Source organism: Canis aureus, chromosome 20, assembly GCF_053574225.1.
Source record: "Canis aureus isolate CA01 chromosome 20, VMU_Caureus_v.1.0, whole genome shotgun sequence".
NCBI lineage: Eukaryota > Metazoa > Chordata > Mammalia > Carnivora > Canidae > Canis > Canis aureus.
In genome coordinates, this window is record NC_135630.1 from 44,382,015 (window position 1) to 44,407,021 (window position 25,007).

General features: G+C 35.8%; 1 protein-coding gene across 10 annotated transcripts in view; it reads left to right on the forward strand.

Annotated features, from left to right (window-relative positions):
- The window catches only part of CCNT2 (cyclin T2), a 44,671-nt gene that overhangs the window by 4,438 nt on the left and 15,226 nt on the right, over positions 1–25,007 (forward strand). For 5 of the 10 annotated variants that reach the window (XR_013359225.1, XM_077861477.1, XM_077861479.1 and 2 more), the window contains 3 exons: positions 19,623–19,751; positions 21,672–21,732; positions 24,281–24,343. Coding sequence is in view for 7 of the 10 variants with exons in the window: in XM_077861477.1 (XP_077717603.1) it covers positions 19,623–19,751; positions 21,672–21,732; positions 24,281–24,343 (253 nt within the window). In the remaining 3 variants the exon portion in view is untranslated. Of the gene's footprint in view, positions 1–16,113; positions 16,256–16,802; positions 16,970–18,117; positions 18,131–19,622; positions 19,752–21,671; positions 21,733–24,280; positions 24,344–25,007 lie in introns of those variants that run through there. The other 5 variants (XM_077861481.1, XM_077861485.1, XM_077861484.1 and 2 more) reach the window with 5 other exon arrangements.

Below are 25,007 nucleotides of genomic sequence, written 5' to 3' on the forward strand. Positions count from 1 at the left end.
TCCCGGGTCTCCAGGATCAGGCCCTGGGCCAAAGGCAGGCACCAAACTGCTGAGCCACCCAGGGATCCCCAGTTCTTTGATAATATAGCATCTACCAATATAATTTTTAAGAATAGTCTTTGCAAAAGAAATTTATTCAAGACTTTTTTAAAAGTAGATTTTATCCAGTTTACACTAATTGTGCTTATTTATGCTAAAATTGTCATACATGATTGCTTCTTGTGAAAAACATTGGTTAGCTAAAGGATTTTGTTTATATTTTTATTGTGTAAGCCCTAAATTTCTCTCAAATGTAGTAATGTAAATGAAGTTAAATGTAAAAATGTCCCCCAACACAACATTCAGACTAGAAGGTAAACGATGTAAGGACAGGGTTTTGTTTGTTTCTTTTCTGGTTTTACTCACTGTTGTGTCATCATTACTTCACCTAAAGTAGATAATGTAGCAGCTATTTGTCAATACGATGGATCAAATCTTACTGTTCACAGGTCTGTTGAGTAAATCCTTATGCATTTTTCTCCACATACACATTCTCTCCACATAGGCAAGCTTTAAATGTTTTATTTTTGGAAACTAATATAGGCATATGGTAAATGAAAATGGTTGAAAGAGGGATATCATCAATCTCCCTCCAACTTGAATGTGTAAACCCACTGCCCTAGAACCTGTGCTGTTAACAGTTTTTGTGTGCCTTTTCAGAAATACTTTTGCTTTGGCAAGCCTATATGTATATATCTTTGCACAAAAAAAAGTTTGTTTTGGTTTGGCTTACAGTTGTTAGAAGTCCTCTTTTGAATTGGGCTCCAAATTCCCCTTTTAGACATAGCTCACTCAGTCTTAGTATCTATGCATTGTGCATCACTCTTTTTCCAGATTGTGCAGTCTCTTCGCTTTTCATGTGACAGTGATCTGTCAGGTTTTAAGACAGGTGCAGTTTCAACTCTTCCTGAAGCATTCCCAAGATAACTCCATTCTTTGACTTCTAAATTTCTCTCTTATTCTCTGGGTCCTGTTCACATCCTGTTGTAGTCCATCTATTTGGTGTCTTTTATTGCTAGAGCATAACTGTACATTTATGAAGTGAAGGGGCGGTCATTGTAAAATACAGCACAAACATAAAACCACCAAGTATATAACTTAGTGAATTATTATAAGGCAAACCTTGTAACCAACCGCAACTCAAGAAAGAGAACTTTACCATGTGCCCCATCCCTGGGTCAGCCCCTTTCCTCCCTGACAAAATAATCTATGTCCTTTTTATAGTAATCTGTTTCTTCGGTTTCTGTGTAGTTTTACCACCCAATCCCGCATTCCTACATGCCACAGTTTAGTTTTGCCCATTAATAACAATTTGGCTACTCTTTTAAGTCTCTCAATATACAAGTTATTCCTCCAACCCTTTCTTACACTTACGTTTTATCTGTTGAGGAACCAAGGACGTTGTGGATTGTCTACTAATGTTGCAGTTTATCATGTTCTTTTGTTCTTGAATTCCCTGCGAATTGCCAGTTGGATCTAGAAATTTCATCAGACTCAGGTTAGATCCCTTTGGCAAGACTACCGGTGTGAGACACCTAATTAGACACCTGATGTCTTGTCGCTGTATGATGTTAGCACCTGTTAATTGATATTCAATGCCTAGATCCCTTTCCTTCATTGTGGTACTCTATCATTCCTTCACTTATTAATTGGAATATTTTTATAATGCAATGCTGTGATTCATCTACTACTTAGATACCCGGTTGTACAGTTCATAGGAGAAAGGCAGGATGAATACATGATTCTCACCCTACATTTACCACCTTTGTTGAAATATTCATATACATTTCATCTGTTGAAAGTATACAGTGTAGTGGGGTTTTTTAAGTGTATTCACAAAGTTGTGTGTCAATTTTAGAAATTTTCATTACCCCAGGAAGAATCCCTACACCCTTTGGCCATCTCCTCCCATTCTTCCCCCCACCCTATTCTGGACGTTTCCTGTAAGTGGAATCATACAATATATGGTACTTTGTAACTGACCTCTTTACTGCATAATGTTGCTAACATTTATCTGCTATAGCTTATATCAGTATATTTTTCTTGTGGACTACCGTTATACCACACTTTATATATTCATTCATCAGTTGATGGCCATTTGAGTTGTTTCTACTTTTTGGCTATTATACTGCTCCTGTGAACATTTATTTGTAAGTTTCTGGGTGGGCATTTGTTTTGGTTTTTCTCTTGGGTGCAGGAGTAGAATTGCCAGACCATATAATAACTGTACACCAATAATCTTGGATAGCTTCCTCACTATCTGTTACAGCAAGGTGTTCCAGGCTCATCTTTCTAAGTTCTCTTCTCCACATCTGGAATGGCCATTTAAGAAAACTTTCTTTTAGTAGGAATTGGTATTTCAAAAACATGAGCTAGACACTAGGGATACGCATTGTTACTTTGTTGGTCTTATTTCTAGGCATCTGCAATGAACAGTGAGAAAATATATAGTATGGCAAATATATATTTACTATGTACAGGATATATTAAATGTTTATTATTCATTTACATGTTAAATGTGTGATATGAAGTATATATTAGCCAGATTTTTTTTTTAAGATTTTACTTATTTATTCATGAGAGACACAAAGAGAGAGAGAGAGGCAGAGACAAAGAGGCAGAGGGAGAAGCAGGCTCCATGCAGGAAGCCTGATTGGGACTCGATCCTGGGACTCCATGATCACGCCCTGAGCCAAAGGCAGATGTTCAATCACTGAGCCACCCAGGCGTCCCAACCAGATTTTTTTTAATGTATACTTTAAATATTTGAATAGTTCGCTGATTCAAGATAGCAACAGCATTTTTTACTTAACCTCTACTGTGGTGCATTCCTATAACCTTTCACACCAAAATTGTAGCTCTTAAGAATGTGGGATTAGAGAAATTACCCATCATCACTCATTAACTTAACCCCACATTACACCAGTAAGTCTTAGAAGAGCAGTACTATCACTACCAGTATAATTACTGAGAACAATAAAATGTTTTTGTTTTGCTATCTCCTTTCACCCCTAGTTTTTCATTTTTTATTTATTTTTTAAAGATTTTATTCATTTATTCATGAGAGACACAGAGAGAGAGGCAGAGACATAGGCAGAGAGAGACATCCACAGGGAGCCTGATGAGGGGCTCAGTCCCAGGGCCCCCGGATCACAACCTGAGCCAAAGGCAGACTCAATCACTGAGCCACCCAGATGCCCCACACCCCTGGTTTTTAAAGTCGTACCACGGCTAAGTTATCTTAAGTAACTATCTCAAAACACTCCCTTTTGGGATCCCTGGGTGGCACAGCGGTTTAGCGCCCGCCTTTGGCCCAGGGCGCGATCCTGGAGACCCGGGATTGAATCCCACGTCGGGCTCCCGGTGCATGGAGCCTGCTTCTCCCTCTGCCTATGTCTCTGCCTCTCTCTCTCTCTCTCTCTCTCTTTCTGTGTGACTATCATAAATAAATAAAAATTTAAAAAAAACACTCCCTTTTAATCCTTATTTAATCTTAGTTCTACAAGTAACTATTTTTGTTCACTACCAGTGCTTCTGTTGAAGTCTCTAGTTATTTTGATTGTTTGAAGTTCTCTTGAAGATCATGAAAACAATATTCTCTGAATCTTTGCATGTTGATAATAGTTTATCTGTGACCTTTATACTCAAGGTCAATTTTGCTGTGTATAAAATTCTTGGCTCACACTTTCTTTTTTTTAGGTATCTTAAATATATAACACCTTTTTTCCTGGCATAAAGCACTACTACTAGTAGTGATCTAGTTTTCTTAGGGCCAAAGGACTTTTTTTTTCCTTTATAATCCAGTAATTTTACTACAGTATATCATGATGTTGATTGTTCTGGGTTTATATATACTCAGGTGTGTGATGTGATCTTTCAATATGTGACTTCATATCTTTTTTACTTTTGTGTTTTGAATCCTTAGTGTCTCTTGGAGGTGTGTTACTGTTTTAATTTTTTTTATTGTAGTAAAATATATATAACATGGAAATTTATTATTTTAACCATATTTAAGAGTACAATTCAGTGGCATTAAGTGCATTCACATTGTTGTGCAAATATCACCACTATTTCTAGTACTTTTTTATCTTTTCAAATTGAAATTCTGCTCATTAAACAAACTCCACATTCTCCCCTTCTCCAGCCCCGGGTAACCACCATTCTATTTAGTCTATGATTTTCATTTAAGTGATTTTCATTAAGTGTACTTTCATTTAAGTACAATATTTGTCCTTTTTGTGTATGTGTTTTATTTCACTTAGCATAATGTTTTCAAGATTCATCCATGTGTGGATGGATATGTGTCAGAATTTCCTTTTTAAGGCTGAATGTTACTCCATTCAGTATCCACATATCCATAATATGTGTCAGAATTTCCTTTTTAAGGCTGAATGTTACTCCATTCTATGTATGAACCACAGTTGGATTCCTTTTATCTTTTGGTTATTGCAAATAACACTGCTGTGAAAGTGAGTTTACAAAAATCTGCTTAAGTCCTTGCTTTCAACCCTTCGGTATACCCAAAAGTGAAATTACTGGATCACACTGTGATTCCATGTTTAATTTTTTTTTTTTTTTTTTTTTTTTTTTTTGAGGAATTGCCATACTGTTTTCCACAGCAATAGTAGTATCTTATATTTGCATTAGCATCACACAAGGGTTCCAAGTTCTCCATGTGCTCACCAACACTTGCTCTTTCTGGTTTTCTGATAATAGCCATCCTAGTGAATGTGAAGGTGGTAACTTGTAGTTTTAATTTGCCTTTCTCTGATGACTAGTAATAGGTTTAGCATCTTTTCATGTAGTTACTGGCAATTGGTATATTTTCTTTGGGGAAATGTCTAACCAGTCTTTCATCTATTTTTTTATTTTTTATTTTTTCTTAAGTTATAGGAGTTTCTTATATATTCTGGATATTACTCTCTTATCAAATACGTAATGTGCAAATATTTTCTTTCATTCCATGGTCTGTCTTTTCACTTTTTTGATGCACAAAAGTTTTTGATTTTAATAAAACCCAGTCTACTTATTTTTTTCTTGTGCTTTTGGTGTCATTTCCAAGAAACTGTCAAACCCATCATGGAGCTTTTCTCGTTTTCTTCTAAGAATTTTATAAGTTCAGTTCTTATTATTTAGGTCACCAATACATTGTGATTTCATTTTTGTATATGGTAAGAGCTAAGGGTATGATTTCATTCTTTTGCATATGGATATCCAATTTTCCCAATACCATTTGTTGGGTTTTTTTGTTTTTATTTTATTTTATTTTATTTTTTTGGAGCAATTCTTTCTAGTGTGATTTTGTTGCTTAGGGCTAACTCTTCCATTTTTCCTTACAGTATCTTTGTATGGCCTTAATACTTTTCAATTACATATACAGAAATAATAGCTTGCTTTCTGAGGTTCCCTGGCTGTGTTCCCCTCCCTCATTTTTATCTTCTCTTTGCCTTCTTCCTATCCTGCCAGTTCTGCTTTGGTTCTCAAAAGTTTCTCTTCAGTGTGGAGTTCTGGAAAAGAACCTTAGAAGATCAATTTGAAAAGTATGTAGAAGTTAGCTTCAACCCCTTAAGCCCTACTCTAGGCCTCTGGACAAAATTGGACTTGACAAAATTCCTCTCAAATTCAGCTACTGTTCCCCAATTGTCACACCATGATTTCCAGTTGATGTCTGTGGTCTACTTTGGGGCTCTTTTATCAAGTCCAGCAAGTGCCTCATTACTTTCCTTTGCTTCTTGTTGCATAGATGCTGATAATGGGTAGGTATTGTGGCTACATATTTGCCAGTTTTGTCCTTAACCTATTTGTATTTGCCAGGTAGTTTGGTTATAAATATCCATGGGCTTTTCCTTTTGTTTCCTTGTTACTCTGCTTTACTCTGGGGATTTGGTTACCACCTCTGCCACTATCTTCTCAGAAGTCTTCAAATAAGACTTTGAAAGGTAATTCTCGGCCACTTTAAGAGAAGATACACTAATTCCCAAATGGAAGTAGACTGTCATCTAAATGTACAGTTGACCCTTGGGTTTGAACTCCATGGATCCATTTATACACAGATTTTTTTTTCAATAAATATATTGGGAAAATTTTTGGAGATTGCAGCAATGTGGAAAAAAAAAACACCTCAGTGACAAACCACATAGCCTAGAAATACTAAAAATTTGAGAAAAATGAGATATTGTGAGACTACAGTATATAATGCATACACTTAGTGTGTTGACTATGTTACCAGTAAGACTTCAGGCAACAGTAGGCTACTAGTAAAGTTTTGGGAGAGTCACAAGTTACATGTGTATTGTTGGGGGGAGTGGCATTACCAACCCCCACATTGTTGAGGAGACAACTCCCCTTTATAGGTTGAAGTCCTTCTAAGAAGATAAAGATATTTTTTTTTTTAGGATAATTAAGTCACTTGAACTTCTTTCTGTTGAAGAAGGAACATGATCCAGGACACCTGGGTGGCTCAGCAGTTGAGCGTCTTTAAGCTCAGGGCATGATCCCAGGATCCAGTCCCACATTGGACTCCCTGCATGGAGCCTGCTTCTCCCTCTGCCTCTGCCTCCACTTGTGTGTGTGTGTGTGTGTGTGTGTGTGTGTGTGTGTGTGTGTGTCTCATGAATGAATAAATAAAATCTTAAAAAAAAAAAAAAGAAAGAAAGAAAGAAAGAAACGTGATCCATCTAGAGACACTTTATCAATAGACCTAAAAAGTATATGTGATATTCTTGATTGTTTTTTTGTAAATTAATTCTGAAAAGAACTCTAGAAAGTTCTCCCACAAAACTTCAATGTTCTTTTGAAACATGGCACTTTGCCTAATTACAGGGACGTTGTCTGATGTAGTGTATTGGGCTGTATGTTATAGAAGTCTTTATAAACTCTGTGAGGTAGCTTCTTCCTCCCTCCCAAATTAGATGATTGTAAAAGGTTCAAATCAAATCTTTTCTACACACGCACACACACACATGCATTTTATGTCAGTCTTGATAGTTCATATATTTCTGTGGTAGCTTTAGATCATTTGTCTCAGAAATAAGAAAGCATTTTATACAGTTAGGTAATGTAGTATATCTAAACCAATTATGATGTTTACATTAGAACCATAGAGCAGATTTTTACATTAAGAGATAGGCATTGAGTTTTTGCATTAGCTAAAAAATAGAGGTCTCTGTGTAAAGACCACATAGTTTATAAATGAACTTTGAAGGCAGAACAGGAATTCTGAAGATGTTTTTAGTGGTTAAAACTGGGTATTGTAATTTTTTTAAGGGAAAATCAAATTGCTATATATTCCACAATGGAGGAAATGATCGAAATCTTACCCACTCTACAAGTAGTTTGGGACATAAATTTAAAATTTTATTCTTAACTAAATTACAGCTCTAGATATAAGGCTGTTAAGTATTCCATATATGTTCGGATTTATGAGAAAGCATGTAAAAGTTTCTCTAAATTATTTGAGTCTGATATAAAAAAAATGAGGACTGTAGAAGTTCACCTACTTGTTGAGCATTAAAATGTTTAAGTATTACAACTTTAATGACTTTTACTTTGTTATATGATACTCTGTGTTTACGTGACAAGTTATTCCACAAACATTGATGCATGTTATGTGACAGTGTGCAAAGAAGGTATGAATTTTTTTATAAATAAATTACAGTATTTTTCCTAAGGAACTTACATTCTTGTAAAAGAGGAAAAAAATTGTCTTTCTACTGTGGGAGTGACTAGGAACAGTAATCAATTTGGCATCACAAAATAGCCTTATGAACATTTAATATATTTCTGTCTATTTCATATCATTTTGATAATGTTTTTTCTTCAGAATGCGAATTGTGGGTTTAAACCTCTACTAATCATACAGCCATCAACTAGACGTGGTTAATTTCATTTCTTTACTGTTAACATAGTTCCTGGGAAATTTTTAATTACATTCGTGGCTCACATTACATTTCTATTTGACGGTGTTGATTTGGGCTATAAACTCAAAAGTAAAACCAGTTAACTAATGAAAAATATAGACATTTTTATCTGTCAACAAGATTACTTTGGGAATTCACACTGTAGTAATTTATTCTATGAAGAAATTTGCACATTCAAGCTAATTTTAAATAGAGGGCTCGTTTAGAAGTTGAAACAATAATGATGATGGTTCTTTTCTAAAAAATCTTGAGATCATGAGATTGAGTAGTTTCATGCTTTGGAAAAAAATAGCTTTGAGTAAGGAAAGGAAGTTGTGAGGTTTTGGGGGGTAGTCTAAATGGTACATTGATTCAGAAAAGATAAGTGAATTTTTATAAGCTCCACACATCCTTAGAATTTTTAGATTGTTTGTATTGCTCTACCTCAGTAATATCTGTTTAGAATGACTAATAGGAGTAGCTGTTTGAATTAACAGTATGGTTCACTTTATGTAAACTTTAACATCTGTTCAGATTATTTTTGTTAAATGTTTTCTGAAATAATTACATAATTTTAATGTCAAAGTTCAATGTTGTGGGTACCTAGGTGGCTCAGAGTGTCTGCCTTCAGCTCAGGTCATGATCCAAATCTTGGGATCAAGTCCTACAATTGAGCTCCTCTCTCAATGGAGAGTCTACCTCTCCCTCTGCCCCTCTCTGCTTGTGATCTCACTCTCATTCTCTTTCAAATAAATAAAATCTTTTTTTTTTTAAGTTAAATGTTTAAGAAATGATTTTTAGTATACCTTCTAAACAGACACATGATTTTACTTTTAAATTAACAAATATGCTATAAAGTGATACAGGGTTAACATGAATGTCATTTACCAGTGTTTGGTTGTACTATGATTAACTTTTTGGTTTCCTAGAAATTTCCTTGTTGGAAATAATTTAAAGGGGGATGTCTTCGACTTAAGCTTATTTTTGAAAAAAAGCTTTAGGGACGCTTTGGTAGCTCAGTGGTTGAGCGTCTGCCTTCGGCTCAGGACATGATCCTGGAGTTCCAGGATCGAGTCCTGAATTGGGCTCCTGCATAGAGCCTGCTTCTCCTCCCTCTGCCTGTGTCTCTGCCTTTCTCTGTGTCTCTCATGAATAAATAAATAAAATCTTTAAAAAATAAAAATTTTTTTAAATTTTTAAAAAGCTTTAGGGACACACCCAGTGGCTCAGTGGTTGAGCATCTGCCTTTGACTCTGGGCGTGATCCTGAGCCCAGGGATCAAGTCCCACATCAGGCTGCCTGTGAGGAACCTGCTTCTTCCTCTGCCTATGTCTTTGCCTCTCTCTCTCTGTCTCTCATGAATAAATGGATAAAATCTTTAAAATATATGTATAAGTAAAAGCTTTATTGAGATCATTCATGGACCCTAAAATTCACCTATTCAGAATGCACAACTTAATGGGTATATTTATAGAGTTGTATGGCTATCATTCACAATCTAAGTTTATAATAATCTCGTCACCCCAAAAAAGAAACTGTACTAATTAGCAGTTCACTGATTTCTCTCCCCCTTTCAGATATAGACAGCCATTCTCGATCTCTCAATAGATTTGCTTTTTTATACATTGCATGTAAATGAAATTATGTAATGTGGTCTTTCGTTTATCATAATGTTTGCAAGATCCATCCATGGTGTAGCATGCATCAAACCTTCATTCCTTTTTCCTGCTTAAACAACATTCCATCCATCATGTGGCTATACCTCATCTTATTTATCAATTGATAAACATTTGGGGTATTTCCCACTTTTTGGCTATTGTGAATAATGCTGCTGTGAACATTCCTGCACAAGTTTTTGTGTGGACTTAGATTTTTGTTTCTCTTGGGTATATACCTAGGAGTGAAATAGCTGGGTTGTATAGTAACTCTAGACCTCAGTAATCTTGGAAAGCTTTGTTTGTTTGTTTTGAGATTTTATTTATTTTATTCATGAGAGACACAGGCGTAGGGAGAAGCAGGCTACCTGCGGGGAGCCCGATACAGAACTCGATCCCGGATCCCAGGATCACCACCTGAACCAAAGGCAGATGCTCAACTGCTGAACCACCCAGGCATCCCTCTTGGAAAGCTTTTTAAAAAACATTTTGAGGAGTTAACCACAGTTTTCCAAAATAGCTGCACCATTTTACCCTCCCAACAAGCAGTGTTTTAAGGGTTCTACTTTCTCCACATATTTCCCATTTGTTAATTTCTGTATGTCTTTTTTAAATTATTATTGTAAAAAAAATTATTGTAACCATTTTATGGGCAGCCTTAGGAGTATAAAGTATTGTCTTATTGTGGCTTTGATTTGTATTTCCATAATGACTAGTGTTATTAAGCATCTTTTCATGTGTTTATTGGCCATTTGTAGTAACTTCTTTGGAGAAATGTTTATCTCTGTCCCTTTGGGAAAAAAAAATAGGCTACATGCCAGGCAGAACTTGAACTCATGACCCTGAGATCAGGTTGGATGCTTAACTGACTGAGCCACCCTAGAGCCCCTCTACCTTTCTCATTTTTTATTTTTATTTTTTTAAAGATTTTATTTATTCATGAGAGACACAGAAAGAGACAGAAACACAAGCAAAGGGAGAAGCAGGCTCCATGCAGGGAGCCAGATGTGGGACTTGATTCCAGAACTCCATGATCATGCCCTGAGCCGAAGGCAGATGCTCAACCACTGAGCCACCCAGGGGTCCCCTTTCTCATTTTTTACGTTATATTGTCTCTTTATTAAATTGTTGAGAGTTTTTCATATATTCTGGATACCAGTCAGTCCCTTATCAGATATAGGATTTGCAAATATTTTTTCCCCTTCTATGGGTTATCTTTTTCATTTTGCTAATGGTTTCATCTATAAAACATGAGTTTCATTTTTTAGGATTTTTCTTCTGTCCTTTGTACTTTGATGTCCTGTCAAAGAAAACATTGCTTGATCATGGAGATTTGTTTTCTTCTAAGAGTTTTATAGTTTTAGGTCTATGAGGCATTTTTTTAAATAAATTTATTTTTTATTGGTGTTCAATTTACCAACATACAGAATAACACCCAGTGCTCATCCCGTCAAGTGCCCCCCTCAGTGCCCGTCACCCATTCACCCCCACCCCCCGCCCTCCTCCCCTTCCACCACCCCTAGTTCGTTTCCCAGAGTTAGGAGTCTTTATGTTCTGTCTCCCTTTCTGATATTTCCTACCCATTTCTTCTCCCTTTCCTTATATTCCCTTTCACTATTATTTATATTCCCCAAATGAATGAGAGCATAAAATGTTTGTCCTACTCCGATTGACTTACTTCACTCCGCATAATACCCTTCAGTTCCATCCATGTTGAAGTAAATGGTGGGTATTTGTCATTTCTAATGGCTGAGTAATATTCCATTGTATACATAGACCACATCTTCTTTATCCATTCATCTGTCGATGGACACCGAGGCTCCTTCCACAGCTTGGCTATTGTGGACATTGCTGCTAGAAACATCGGGATGCAGGTGTCCCGGCGTTTCATTGCATCTGTATCTTTGGGGTCGATCCCCAACAGTGCAATTGCTGGGTCGTAGGGCAGGTATATTTTTAACTCTTTGAGAAACCTCCACACAGTTTTCCAGAGTGGCTGCACCAGTTCACATTCCCACCAACAGTGTAAGAGGGTTCCCTTTTCTCCGCATCCTCTCCAACATTTGTGGTTTCCTGCCTTATTAATGTTCCCCATTCTCACTGGTGTGAGGTGGTATCTCATTATGGTTTTGATTTGTATTTCCCTGATGGCAAGTGATGCAGAGCATTTTCTCATGTGAGTGTTGGCCATGTCTATGTCTTCCTCTGTGAGATTTCTGTTCATGTCTTTTGCCCATTTCATGATTGGATTGTTTGTTTCTTTGGTGTTGAGTTTAATAAGTTCTTTATAGATCTTGGAAACTAGCCCTTTATCTGATACGTCATTTGCAAGTATCTTCTCCCATTCTGTAGGTTGTCTTTTAGTTTTGTTGACTATATCCTTTGCTGTGCAAAAGCTTCTTATCTTGATGAAGTCCCAATAGTTCATTTTTGCTTTTGTTTCTTTTTTTTTTTTTTTTTTTTTTTTTTTTTTTTTTAAATTTTTATTTATTTATGATAGTTACAGAGAGAGAGAGAGAGGCAGAGACACAGGCAGAGGGAGAAGCAGGCTCCATGCACCGGGAGCCCGATGTGGGACTCGATCCTGGGTCTCCAGGATCGCGCCCCGGGCCAAAGGCAGGCGCCAAACCGCTGCGCCACCCAGGGATGCTTTTGTTTCTTTTGACTTCGTGGATGTATCTTGCAAGAAGTTACTGTGGCCGAGTTCAAAAAGGGTGTTGCCTGTGTTCTTCTCTAGGATTTTGATGGATTCTTGTCTCACATTTAGATCTTTCATCTATTTTGAGTTTATCTTTGTGTATGGTGAAAGAGAGTGGTCTAGTTTCATTCTTCTGCATGTGGATGTCCAATTTTCCCAGCACCATTTATTGAAGAGACTGTCTTTCTTCCAATGGATAGTCTTTCCTCCTTTATCGAATATTAGTTGCCCATAAAGTTCAGGGTCCACTTCTGGGTTCTCTATTCTGTTCCATTGATCTATGTGTCTGTTTTTGTGTCAGTACCACACTGTCTTGATGACCACAGCTTTGTAGTACAACCTGAAATCTGGCATTGTGATGCCCCCAGATATGGCTTTCTTTTTTAAAATTCCCCTGGCTATTCGGGGTCTTTTCTGATTCCACACAAATCTTACAATAATTTGTTCTAACTCTCTGAAGAAAGTCCATGGTATTTTGATAGGGATTGCATTAAACGTGTAAATTGCCCTGGGTAACATTGACATTTTCACAATATTAATTCTGCCAATCCATGAGCATGGAATATTTTTCCATCTCTTTGTGTCTTCCTCAGTTTCTTTCAGAAGTGTTCTATAGTTTTTAGGGTATGGATCCTTTACCTCTTTGGTTAGGTTTATTCCTAGGTATCTTATGCTTTGGGTGCAATTGTAAATGGGATTGACTCCTTAATTTCTCTTCTGCAGTCTCATTGTTAGTGTATAGAAATGCCATTGATTTCTGGGCATTGATTTTTGTATCCTGCCATGCTACCAAATTGCTGTATGAGTTCTAGCAATCGGGGTGGAGGCTTTTGGGTTTTCTATGTAGAGTATCATGTCATCGGCGAAGAGGGAGAGTTTGACTTCTTCTTTGCCAATTTGAATGCCTTTAATGTCTTTTTGTTGTCTGATTGCTGAGGCTAGGACTTCCAGTAGTATGTTGAGTAGCAGTGGTGAGAGTGGACATCCCTGTCTTATCCTGATCTTAGGGGAAAGGCTCCCAGTGCTTCCCCATTGACAATGATATTTGCTGTGGGCTTTTCGTAGATAGCTTTTAAGATGTCGAGGAATGTTCCCTCTATCCCTACACTCTGAAGAGTTTTGATCAGGAATGGATGCTGTATTTTGTCAAACGCTTTCTCTGCATCTAATGAGAGGATCATATGGTTCTTGGTTTTTCTCTTGCTGATATGATGAATCACATTGTTTTACGAGTGTTGAACCAGCCTTGTGTCCCGGGGATAAATCCTACTTGGTCATGGTGAATAATTTTCTTAATGTACTGTTGGATCCTATTGGCTAGTATCTTGTTGAGAATTTTTGCATCCATGTTCATCAGGGATATTGGTCTGTAATTCTCCTTTTTGGTGGGGTCTTTGTCTGGTTTTGGAATTAAGGTGATGCTGGCCTCATAGAACGAATTTGGAAGTACTCCATCTCTTTCTATCTTTCCAAACAGCTTTAGTAGAATAGGTATGGTTTCTTCTTTAAACGTTTGATAGAATTCCCCTGGGAAGCCATCTGGCCCTGGACTTTTGTGTCTTGGGAGGTTTTTGATGACTGCTTCAATTTCCTCCCTGGTTATTGTCTATGAGCCATTTTTAATTAGTTTTTGTTTATGGTGTAAAGGGGACTGACTTCATTTTTTTTTCTTTTTTTTTGCATGTGGATATACAGTTGTCTCAATACCATTTATTGAAAAGATATTTTTTTCTCCATAAAATTAAATGTTTATTTCTGGAATCTCTATTCTATGATCTTTATGTCTTTCCTTATACTATTACCACATGGTCTTAATTACTATAACTTTGTAGTAAGTTTTGAAATCAGGAAGTATGAGTCTTCTGACTCTGTTTTTCTTTTTTAAGATTGTTTTTGCTATTCTGGGTCCCTTGCATTTCCATAGGAATTGTAGGATCAGCTGGTCAATTTCTACAGAAAAAAAGTTGAGATTTTGCCGAGATTGTGCGAATCTGAGATCAGTTTAGGGAATACTGTCCATGATATGAAGTCTTCTGTAAAATTAGTTATTTGTTAAGCCATCTGAAGGAAAGTGAACTTTTAAAGATTTATTTGGAATATTTGAATACATAATCTATGCAACTTGTTTCACAATAATCTATGACTTGTTGGCCTGTGGGGAGCTTACAAGGGAGAGTAGAGGCTTAAGTACAAAATGCTACATGTACTTTTTAAGTTGAATTTTTTTCATTTTTGTAACAGATTCATAATGGTAACATGGCTCCCTAAATAAATTTTTAAATGTCAGGTTACATTAAGTATTTAAATACTTTTAAAAAATCATGTAATTACTCTATGGAAGTCAGACCTTATTCTTTTAATTATCACTGCTTTTCAGCAGTACTGAATACTAGTATTTTTCTGTCTGTATTACACCAGCTCTCTTTTAGATGTAATTAGAAATCCCAAATAATATCTAACCTGAAGACTTTTTTATTTCTCAGTCTAAATTTAGTGTTGACAACATTACACTCATGCATAATCATATGCGTAGGAAAACAACAAATACCAGACTGAGGAAGTGACATTTTCTGTAATACTGGAATGTCAGTCTTTTCAGTGCATCAAAATTAAGGATATAAACTGCTTAGCCTTGTACTGGAATTTAATTGGTCAAGCTTAGTGATCTTTGTTAAACGAACAAATGAACATTTTGACTTACTCTATTTTCTTCTTTTTTGAAGGGCTGTTGCCCCCTTATTATGTCTGTTTCTACTTACTTTTTCCTATTCTAAGACCTTTGTGAGCATCTTCTAAAGTAATGCCATTACCATTTTTCTTTAACTATAGCCTTAGGCATGTGATTTCCCAGTTGTGAGCTGTGATAACTAGAACTAATTGTATATTGGTTAGTGAAGCCTTTTGAAGGCACAGGAAAATAGTTATCCTAGTCCTAAGGGTGGGGGAATTTGGGGACAGTTAAGGAACAGGGCAGAAGTGGCTTCATTGGCCTGTAGGGCCTAAAGATGAAAGAAACATAACAGATTAGAATAAGCCTATTGATGACATATTAGCAAATAGAAGGTGTACATGGAAGTCTTTGCTTCTTTTAGGACTCTTGAATTGGGAAATTTAAACTTGAGTGATAAAGCTGCTGTGGCTAGTTCTTAAATACAGATGTACACAAAAGCTGTTTGCACGAAATTAATTACTGAATGAATAAAGACCAGAATGATTCATTTGAAGCTGACTGATACAGCCACCATCAGTGATTTAGAAATTACCCAGGCATTTGTTAATTCAAACTGACCTTGCTTCCAAATACCAAGGTTGAAGCCATCAGTGGAGAGTGAAGAATGTCAGCAGTGAGGGCATCAAGAGCAGAAAGGGGACAGTGACCAGGAATGGGCAGGAGAAAAGATGGAGAAGCAGATTCAAGAGGTAGGAATGGAAACAAACAAAGGAGGAGAAAAAGAGAAGGGAGTGAAAACAACTGGAGGGAGAAGGGACAAAAGGAATATTGATGCGTAATCATTGTAGTCATGTGTGTCACCATTTTAGTGTATCTGAATCAGTTTAGGATTACATGGAATCTTTAAAGAATTGCTTTTAACTGAAAGAAAGATGATGAGCGAGAAAGAAGGGAATTTTTAAAAGCATGTTAAATCACTTTTTAATTTTAAGATCAGCATTAGCAATACACAGTTGTTTAACTTTACAACATAGTAATGATAATACTTAAGTCCTATTACTCTGGGGCACTATTCTAAGTGCTTTACATATATTGATTCATTTAATCTTCATCATAATTTTACAAGCAGATACTATTTCTCCCATTTTACAGATGCGGAAACTGAGCCACAAAGAGAATAAGTAATTTGCCTAGGCTAGTCAGATAACAGAGCCAGGATTCCACTGAGGCAGCCTGACTACTGTGCTACAGCTGGCTTCATCACCTCTACCTCCCCCTCTCCATGATTTGTATGGTATATTTCTGTAGAAATTTGTCTTGTTTTGAGAATGTAATATCCCTTTGAAATAGTTGTACATCTGCTAGGCTGACAAATTCTGGACACTATTTAAAAGTCAGTTTTATTTCCTTTAGTTATAGTAATTTGAGAAAGTTTATTAAATTAGATAACCGAACGCAAGATGGATAGTGCATGGTTCCTCTCCCCAGTGAACTAAATCTCAGTTTGTAGTTGTTTGCTCATTTGAACCAAGTATCTATTCCAGTATTGGTGTGAATTCTTTGACTGAACCAAGTTTACATTCACTAATTTTTGTTGCCTTCAAAAGCATACTTACCTTTAAAAGCCACAGACCAACTAATAATATAGCCATTACTTAAAACTTTTGGAATTCTTTTCCTTTCAATAAGTCATACAACAAAATCAGCTGTCCATACAAAAAAAAAAAACAGAAGTACCTAGCTTGATTATTTTCCTTAGTCATCCTTAAAGTTAAAGCCTCACATGGATATTCGCAAAGTATTTATCTAAAAAGGTGTTTTGTTTTGTTTTGTTTTTACAGCCCTGATGGAGTAAAATGTTTGCAGGCTGTAGAGGAGGAAATGTGAATGGAGTTAGTGGATTTCACCAGGAACTTTGGAAGAGTGTTGGGTATTAGTGTTGCACTGGAGGAGGATGAGAATTGAGCCCTATTTAGAGGGAACAGAAAGACTTCTGTGAGGAGTGTGGGTAAATAAACCAGGAATCTACCCTGAAGATCATTGCTTAGCTCTCTGAACATTTAATTTTTTTAATTATTTGTAGAATTTTAGAACCATTCACTAGTACACATACTTTGTTTCCATTGAGACTACTTGTAAGGAGAAAAGCTGTGTGGTTTGAAAGTATTTCTTGATATTATTGAGGCTTACAAAAAGTCTGAAGAGAATGAAGCAGTGACTGGGAATCCTAAGAGATTTTACCAAGAAGAACTCATTGGAGACTATTAGAGGTATCTTTTAGACGAGTAAGAGAAATCCTGGATCATCTGGCAGTTAGGAAGGAAGTTTAAGTATTGAGTTCAGTCTAATTTGGCATTTGACTTGAGCCTGTATTGCTTCACTCTTTAGTAAATAGTTCCAGCATTTGATGACTGGCTCAGCTATTCCCCTCTTAAACATGAATTAGATAAAAAGTGAGAGATCGTGGGAAACTGAGAGTATCTTCATTGTTTCTTGCATTTCTTACCTTGGTTTTGGCTCTTAGATTTTTACTGTGGGATTTGGAATACTTTGAATTTAATATCGGTGCCTTTATATTTACATGTGGATTATCCGCATTCATTTGACAAATATATTGAACAGCAGCTGCACAATGGGAGACAATGGGAACATGAATGAGTAATTCAGTCTCTATATTTAAGCTGCTCCTAGACTGGTAGGACAGACAAAATTAATAAGCCAGAAGTTAGAATACAGTGAAAGTACAATAATAGAAATATGCAGCTTCCTATTGAATAAGGAAGGGTGCTTCAGTCTGACTCAGGAATTTTCCTTAGAATGAGGTAAGCCTTTAAATAGAAAAGGAATTAATCAAACGAAGTAGGTAGCAGTATCGGAAATCTATAGTATGTGGAAGAAATAACTGAACACTCTCTTGTACTCTCTCTCTTTCAGAAAAACCCATGCGTGACTGCTATTTAGCTGGTATTTCAAGAATATTAACTAATTTTGATGTTGCATAACTAAATCTGTTGTAAAGAATAACATTTGTTTATTCTAAGTCTTTGAAAATTAAGAAGTTGCTTTTTTGAGCATTCTCAATTTTTACATCTTTTCCTTGTTGTAATTTTAGTTTTAAAAGATGGAAATAAGTTGAAAGTTCAAGTTGAAATTACTCAGTCCTTTTAAGGTAACATTACTGGTTGTTCAGAGCCAAACTCACTTGATTTTAGGTCTGTTTTAAACACGTATACATCAGGAAGAGAATTTCTTTTTTTTTTTTTTTAATTTTTTTTTAATTTATTTATGATAGTCATACAGAGAGAGAGAGAGAGGCAGAGACATAGGCAGAGGGAGAAGCAGGCTCCATGCACCGGGAGCCCGACGTGGGATTCGATCCCGGGTCTCCAGGACTGCGCCCTGGGCCAAAGGCAGGCGCCAAACCGCTGCGCCACACAGGGATCCCAGGAAGAGAATTGCTTGAAGTCATTTTTACTCCATTTACTCATCAGCAAATGCAGTTGGACTAGGAAGGTCCCTTTCAGATCCAAAAATCCAAATCCAGTGGTTAAATTTCATGGCTCGGCATTATTTGTAAATTATTTTAAAAGAGAAGAGAGTCCACTTTTTTGTATCAGAAAATTTCTCTTCATGTTAACTACCCAAATCATGTAGCATGATTTATATCTCTTTCTCTCCTCCCTTCCCTCTTTTGGCATTGTTTCTATATAGTGATTGATAATGCCCCATACAGTGAGACTCAGGCATTCATCTCTTGGAAAATAATCTGACTCTTGAGATTTAGAAATCATCTTCCCATGAGAAATTTCTTCTGTGTAATCTTAGGTTATTTGAATTTAGAATAAGCATATTTTCTGAGTCCACAATTAATTTGGTTTATTAAACTAACTTTTTGGGTAAATATTGATCAAAATTGATTTCTCTTAGTATCTTTGTAAAGTTATGTTCTTATACTTCAATCCCAAGAACATAAAACTTACTAAAGCTAAAAAAAATTGCTTACTTCTTGATCTCCTGTTGGCAATGTTTCTACTCTATTGATTTATCTTACATGTTATATCCTGGTTTAAAAAAGCCACTTTTAATACTGCAGTAGTGAAGTAATAGAGACACTAGGTAGCAATTTCACATTCCAAATCTTCCAAATCTTTGCCTCATAGATCCTTTTTCTGTCCCAAAGGCAATATTGTATAGCTCTTAGCCACACAATGAATTGTTGATTCATTTAAAAAAACCCTAGAAAGTAGTGGCTATAACTAAAACGAAGGAAAATCTGGGTATATTTATCTACTATGCATATTTTTTAAAACTATGGCTTTATTTTGCTTGAGTTTTTTTTTTTTTACCCCCTTTACTTCTACAATAAATATTAATATATGATATAAAGTTTCTTTCAGTTAGCCCAAGTAGAAGTCTTTTTCCTTCTTCCCTTTCGTATTCTGTTTGCAAAACAAGTAAAGCAGGTTTTATAGACTAAGGTAACTAGTTCTATTTAATGAATCACTTTATTAAAACTCTTATATATCAATTTTGTTATAGCCTAACTCACAATTTATACTTTTAAAACTACATTCCTTCCTTGCACGCCCCTCCCTTAGAAAGTAGAAGGTTTTTCCAAAATTTTTTACTTTTAAATCATCAAATTTTTATCTTTTCTGCAGATAATATCACCTACCGCATTATTTTTGGCTGCAAAAGTGGAAGAACAGGCTCGAAAACTTGAACATGTTATCAAAGTAGCACATGCTTGTCTTCATCCCCTAGAGCCACTGCTGGATACTAAATGTGATGTATGTAAAAATAATTCAATTGGTGTTGCCTTCCAACTGCTGATTATTTCTTTTATCATTTAGGAATATAATAACCAGGGAGTAATCTAACAAAACATTTTGTGTATGTACATGAATTTCAGTGTCATTCTGAATCATGTTAAGGTTATGATTCAAGGGTGGTTTACAAGTGTTTCATGTTTTGCTGATTATCCTCACAGCAAACCTATGGTATATGTAGAGGGTAAGTCATATCACCTCTGTTGTTTGGGTCCATTTGAGACCAGAGATAACCCTCTAAAATTGTCAGCAATGAAAAAAAAAAAAAGAAAAGGAAAGAAAAACCTCTGGACTTGTCCCTAGATCAGTAAATAGTAATTATACAGAGTTGTTCTTGGTTAATGCATGTATACCAATAGTTATCTGATACTGACACATAAAGATGCTATTTTACTATCCTTTCACGAGAGGGTTTTTTTTTTTATATTGTAATTTTCGTTAAGAGTAATGCAAGTTTTGAAGAACTTGTTCATCATCAACATTTTAACAGACCTTGTTTGAAAGTGCCATTTTAAAGTGTTATAACAGAAGGTAGAATTCTAGACTTTTTTTTTTTTAAGATAGATTTATTTGTGAGAGAGAGAGAGAGGCAGAAACACAGACAGAGGGAGAAGCAGGCTCCATGCCGGGAGCCCAATGCGGGACTTGATCCCAGGACTCCAGGATTGCGCCCTGGACCAAAGGCAGGCGCTAAACCTCTGAGCCACCCAGGGATCCCTAGACCTTTAAATTCACTTTCCCAGCATTTGTATTATGGATGTGTTCCTTTATCAGGAACTTTTAACTACTGAATGAGTGCTAGATTGTATCCGTTCACTTTCATTTAGTTCAATCTTAAGGTCCAGATTAAGTATATCTGACTTTTTAAAAATATATCTGACTTTTTATTGACAAGTTTTATCTTAGATGTTGGCTTTAAGGGAGTGAGATACTAATGTAATCATTTGGTAATAAAGACTGTGATTATTCAGAGATTGTTCTTCTAATTTTTATTAACTTTAAAAATTCAGAATTATTTTTGATAAATACTTGATATTATTCAAATAATAGAAATCTGTTTTTAAAAAAATCATCTTTGTGACCTTTTCATAATGAGACAGAAAGGTGCTTTTCACTGAGTTTAGCAGCATATCCTTACTTGAATATTTAGATATGATGTATTATTTTAATCACCTTACTCAGTCGTCATAATTTAAGAAATTTGATAATGGTAGAAATTTTTCATACTCTTTATTCCCAGAGTAATTGCCCTAAGGGAATGATTTGTTGAAGTTGAAAGAGAAGGTCCTCTATTTCCCTGTGGGTGTACGATAAATTCTTTTGGTATTTTACATCCAAAGTGTTTTAATCTAGAGATTTGAGGGTTTGCTTTGATTGTATTTTGTCTTTTCTGAAGACAGAAGGTTTGTAAAAAAGAACTCACTGACTTACTCTGACCATCAAGGAATTACCACATGAAATATCTTAGACTGAGTTGATATGCCTTTTCTCTGCAGGCAGGTTTGAATTTAGTGTTCTTACCTGAAGAGGTGCTGCCTATCTTATGTGTCTTGAAGTACCAGTGCCCATGTGAAGTGTTATATTATAGGCTGGACAGTGTTACTTTAAGTTAAGCTCTACCTCCTTTCATGTTATTGTTGTCTTTTTAGGGGTTTTGTTGTTTTTTGTTTTACCTTGCTTTACATATCCTATATTAGAAGTAATTCAGTTTAGATTGGTTGCAGAAAATAGGATTTCTCTGTCACCCTCAATTTATTTCCTTTATGTTTCCAAACTACTCTGGTTCTTTTGTAATGTCTGTAATTTTTATGAGATTTAATGGTCCCGTAGTCTAGTAGTGTTTATCTTAATCATTTTAATGTTATTATTTTTACCTGACAGGCTTACCTTCAACAGACTCAAGAACTGGTTTTACTTGAAACCATAATGCTACAAACCCTAGGTATGTATTTATGTCAGATACTGTTTTTATGTGTGCTCTACAGTACAGTATTCTAAAGATGGAATAATTTTATCATTGAAGACAGTGTCGTTTTAAAACAAGGTATGGGACCAGAATGGTATTGCCTGGTTATTAGGAAACCATTTTTTAAAAAATTTCATTTGGCATAATTAATTGAATGGTAAACATAGTTTTCATTGTGAAAGATTGCATATGATTATAGTGTGTGCAAATATTCTGACTTAGAGTCAGTATTTAATGAATTTATCACACTTTTAATGTGACACAGTTATTTAAACGTTGATCATCCTTTTCTAAAAGTTATATCGTCTGCAAGTTTTGTGCAATTTAAGTGATTGCTAAAGATCATTCTAATCTTTCACTTTATCATTTTGGAAATTGAGACCTAAGAAATTTTGTCTTGTGCGAAGTCATAGATTACTTCAAGAAGAACTTAGCAATGTGTGATGGGAGTAACATGGCCTTTATGGAGATCTTGGTTTAAAAATCTGTAGCCCTGGGAATCCCTGGGTGGCGCAGCGGTTTAGCGCCTGCCTTTGGCCCAGGGCGTGATCCTGGAGACCGGGGATCGAATCCCACGTCAGGCTCCCGGTGCATGGAGCCTGCTTCTCCCTCTGCCTATGTCTCTGCCCCGCCCCCGCCCCCCCCCCCCCCCCCCCCGTCTCTCTCTCTCTCTCTCTCTCTGTGTGTGACTATAAAAAAAAAAAAAAAAAAAAAATCTGTAGCCCTTTGACTTGCTTTGTAAAATTCAGCAAAGTTGTTTTACCTTTCATACCTCCATTCTGTATATGTCTGCCTTAACATTGTGAAGTTGAAGATATGAGTATAAATAACATGTACCACATAGTGTATGCATTAGAAGTAACCATTATTCACTATGGTAGTTATTTATTACTCCATTCCTAGTCGTTGAAGAGAGGTGTGATATTCATAGCCTCCCATCATGACATACTTTTTTTATTTTTTAAAAAAGTAGCTTGCTTGATGTTTTTATAGTATAAAAAGATATAAAAATAGAAGTAGGGGTCTTGTTCTCCGAATCTAATGATTTAGCATGTTACTGCATTTATTATATAAAATTCTATGAATATGAAATTTAGATAGGAAAACAAACCATGAGAGACTCCTAACCCTGGGAAACAAACAAAAGGTTGCAGAAGGGGAGGTGGTCTGGGGGTTGGGGTATCTGGGTGATGGGCACTAAGGAGGGCACTTGACGGGATGAGCACTGGGTGTTATACTATGTGTTGGCAAATCGAACTCAATGAAAACAAAAACAACAACAAATTGAAATTTAGAAAGATTTGCGTAATAAAGGTTAAAAGGAAATTAGATTATTTTAAGGGAAATGATAGAATTTATAAGATATACTTCTCTGGTTTTGATTAAAGTGTGATTTTGCAGGTTTAATTACAGTAGAAATATAAATAGATCACACAACAATTTTAAAAATCTACATTACCCCTTTGTTAGGATGTTATTCATTTACTACTGCTGAAGACACTAGATGTGACCTCCACTTTTTTAAAAAAAGGAAAAACCCTGCCCTACCTAACGGTTGATTAGACATTGAAAGCTCTTTCAACATTTTATCTTTGGTTTTAAAAACAGTGATTTAAAGAATCTTGAGGCCACAGGTTCTTTTATTTTATTTTAAAGATTTTATTTTTATGAGAGAGAGAGGCAGAGGGAGAAACAGGCTCCATGCAGGTGTAGCCCAGTGCAGAACTCAATCCCAGGACTCTGGGATCACGCCCTGGGCCAAAGGCAGAAAGATGCTCAACTGTTAAGCCACCCAGGCATCCCGATTCATTTGTTTTAATAACTTATATTATCAGTGAAATGTAGTTATAATCTAACTGGTTGGAACCCTTTCATCTACGGCATACTAAATACTAAGAAAATAAGAGGACTATAAACATTTAAAAGGTTTTTTTTTTTTTTTTTTAAGATCTATTTATTTATTTGTTCATGAGAGACCCAGGCAGAGGGAGAAGCAGGCTCCCTGCTGGAGCCTGATGTGGGACTCGATCCCGGAACTCTAGGATCACGGCCTGAGTCGAAGGCAGACGCTCAACTGCTGAGGCATCCCAAAAGGCCTTTTCTCCCACTATAGCTCAGGGATCATATTTATGAGAATACTCTGTTCACATCTTCTGAAAGAGTTGGAATACATTTTACAAATATGTTACATAGTTGAATTCTTTGCATAATAGTTGTAATTTCCATAATTTTCGTTTGTTTTTAACCTTAGGGTAATCTCAAACTCAGAATTTTTAATAAGTATTCCCCCAATCTATAAATAAGTGTTACCAATTTTCATTAAATGGAACATTGTTTCTGAGAAATTATTTCTTGTCATTGAAAGTATAATGAGCATTATCAGTGACAAAAAATAACTTTGTCTTTGGATCTTTTTAATAATGAACAGTATATTACACATTTATGGTTGTGCTGATGAATGACATTTCTCAGGCAAGTATTGTAGTGTGGTAAGTGATTGGGAAAAAAGTGCTTTTCATTTCAGGTTTTGAGATCACCATTGAACATCCACACACAGATGTGGTGAAATGTACCCAGTTAGTAAGAGGTAAGTGATCTTTGAAACTTCTAAATTAAGTACTAATGCTTTTTATTGTCTATAGTTGATTTGAATGAGTTTTATTAAAATAGGAGAAATGTTTTGAAACAACATCTTTTGGTGTTCTCCATCTACCTATTCATCTACTTCTGTATGTGGTTCTACCTGGTGAATTAGCTTCCTTTAAACTTACAGGAGAAAAATAAATAAACTTACAGGAGAATTTCTGTTCACTAAAAATTGGAGGGCTTCCAAATATTAAGACTTTATCCTACCTCCCCATTGGGCTAAGCCATTCTCATTTCATTTAATATTTAAGAAGTTGGCCATCAATATATACATGCAGAAAATTTCTGGTCTATCTCAAACTTTCATTGACTTCTAAACAATGATTATAATTTAAGAATTTGGAGGCCACCCTCAGATTTTCAGATAAAAATTGTCTTAGCAGATTTGCCATTTTGGAAATATTTTCCCCATATTCATTTGAACAAAATTGACTTAATGCATTTTTCAAAGTTCTTTAGCATTACTGAAAATAATTTCCTTTGTGTGTGTAATAGGGAAATAGTATGCTACAGACAGCATGTGATGTGCCTATTAAACCTTTTAAAACAGGAGTAGGAACTTTTTGTATTGTTTGCTTTACTGTTTATAAAGCATGTGGTACACA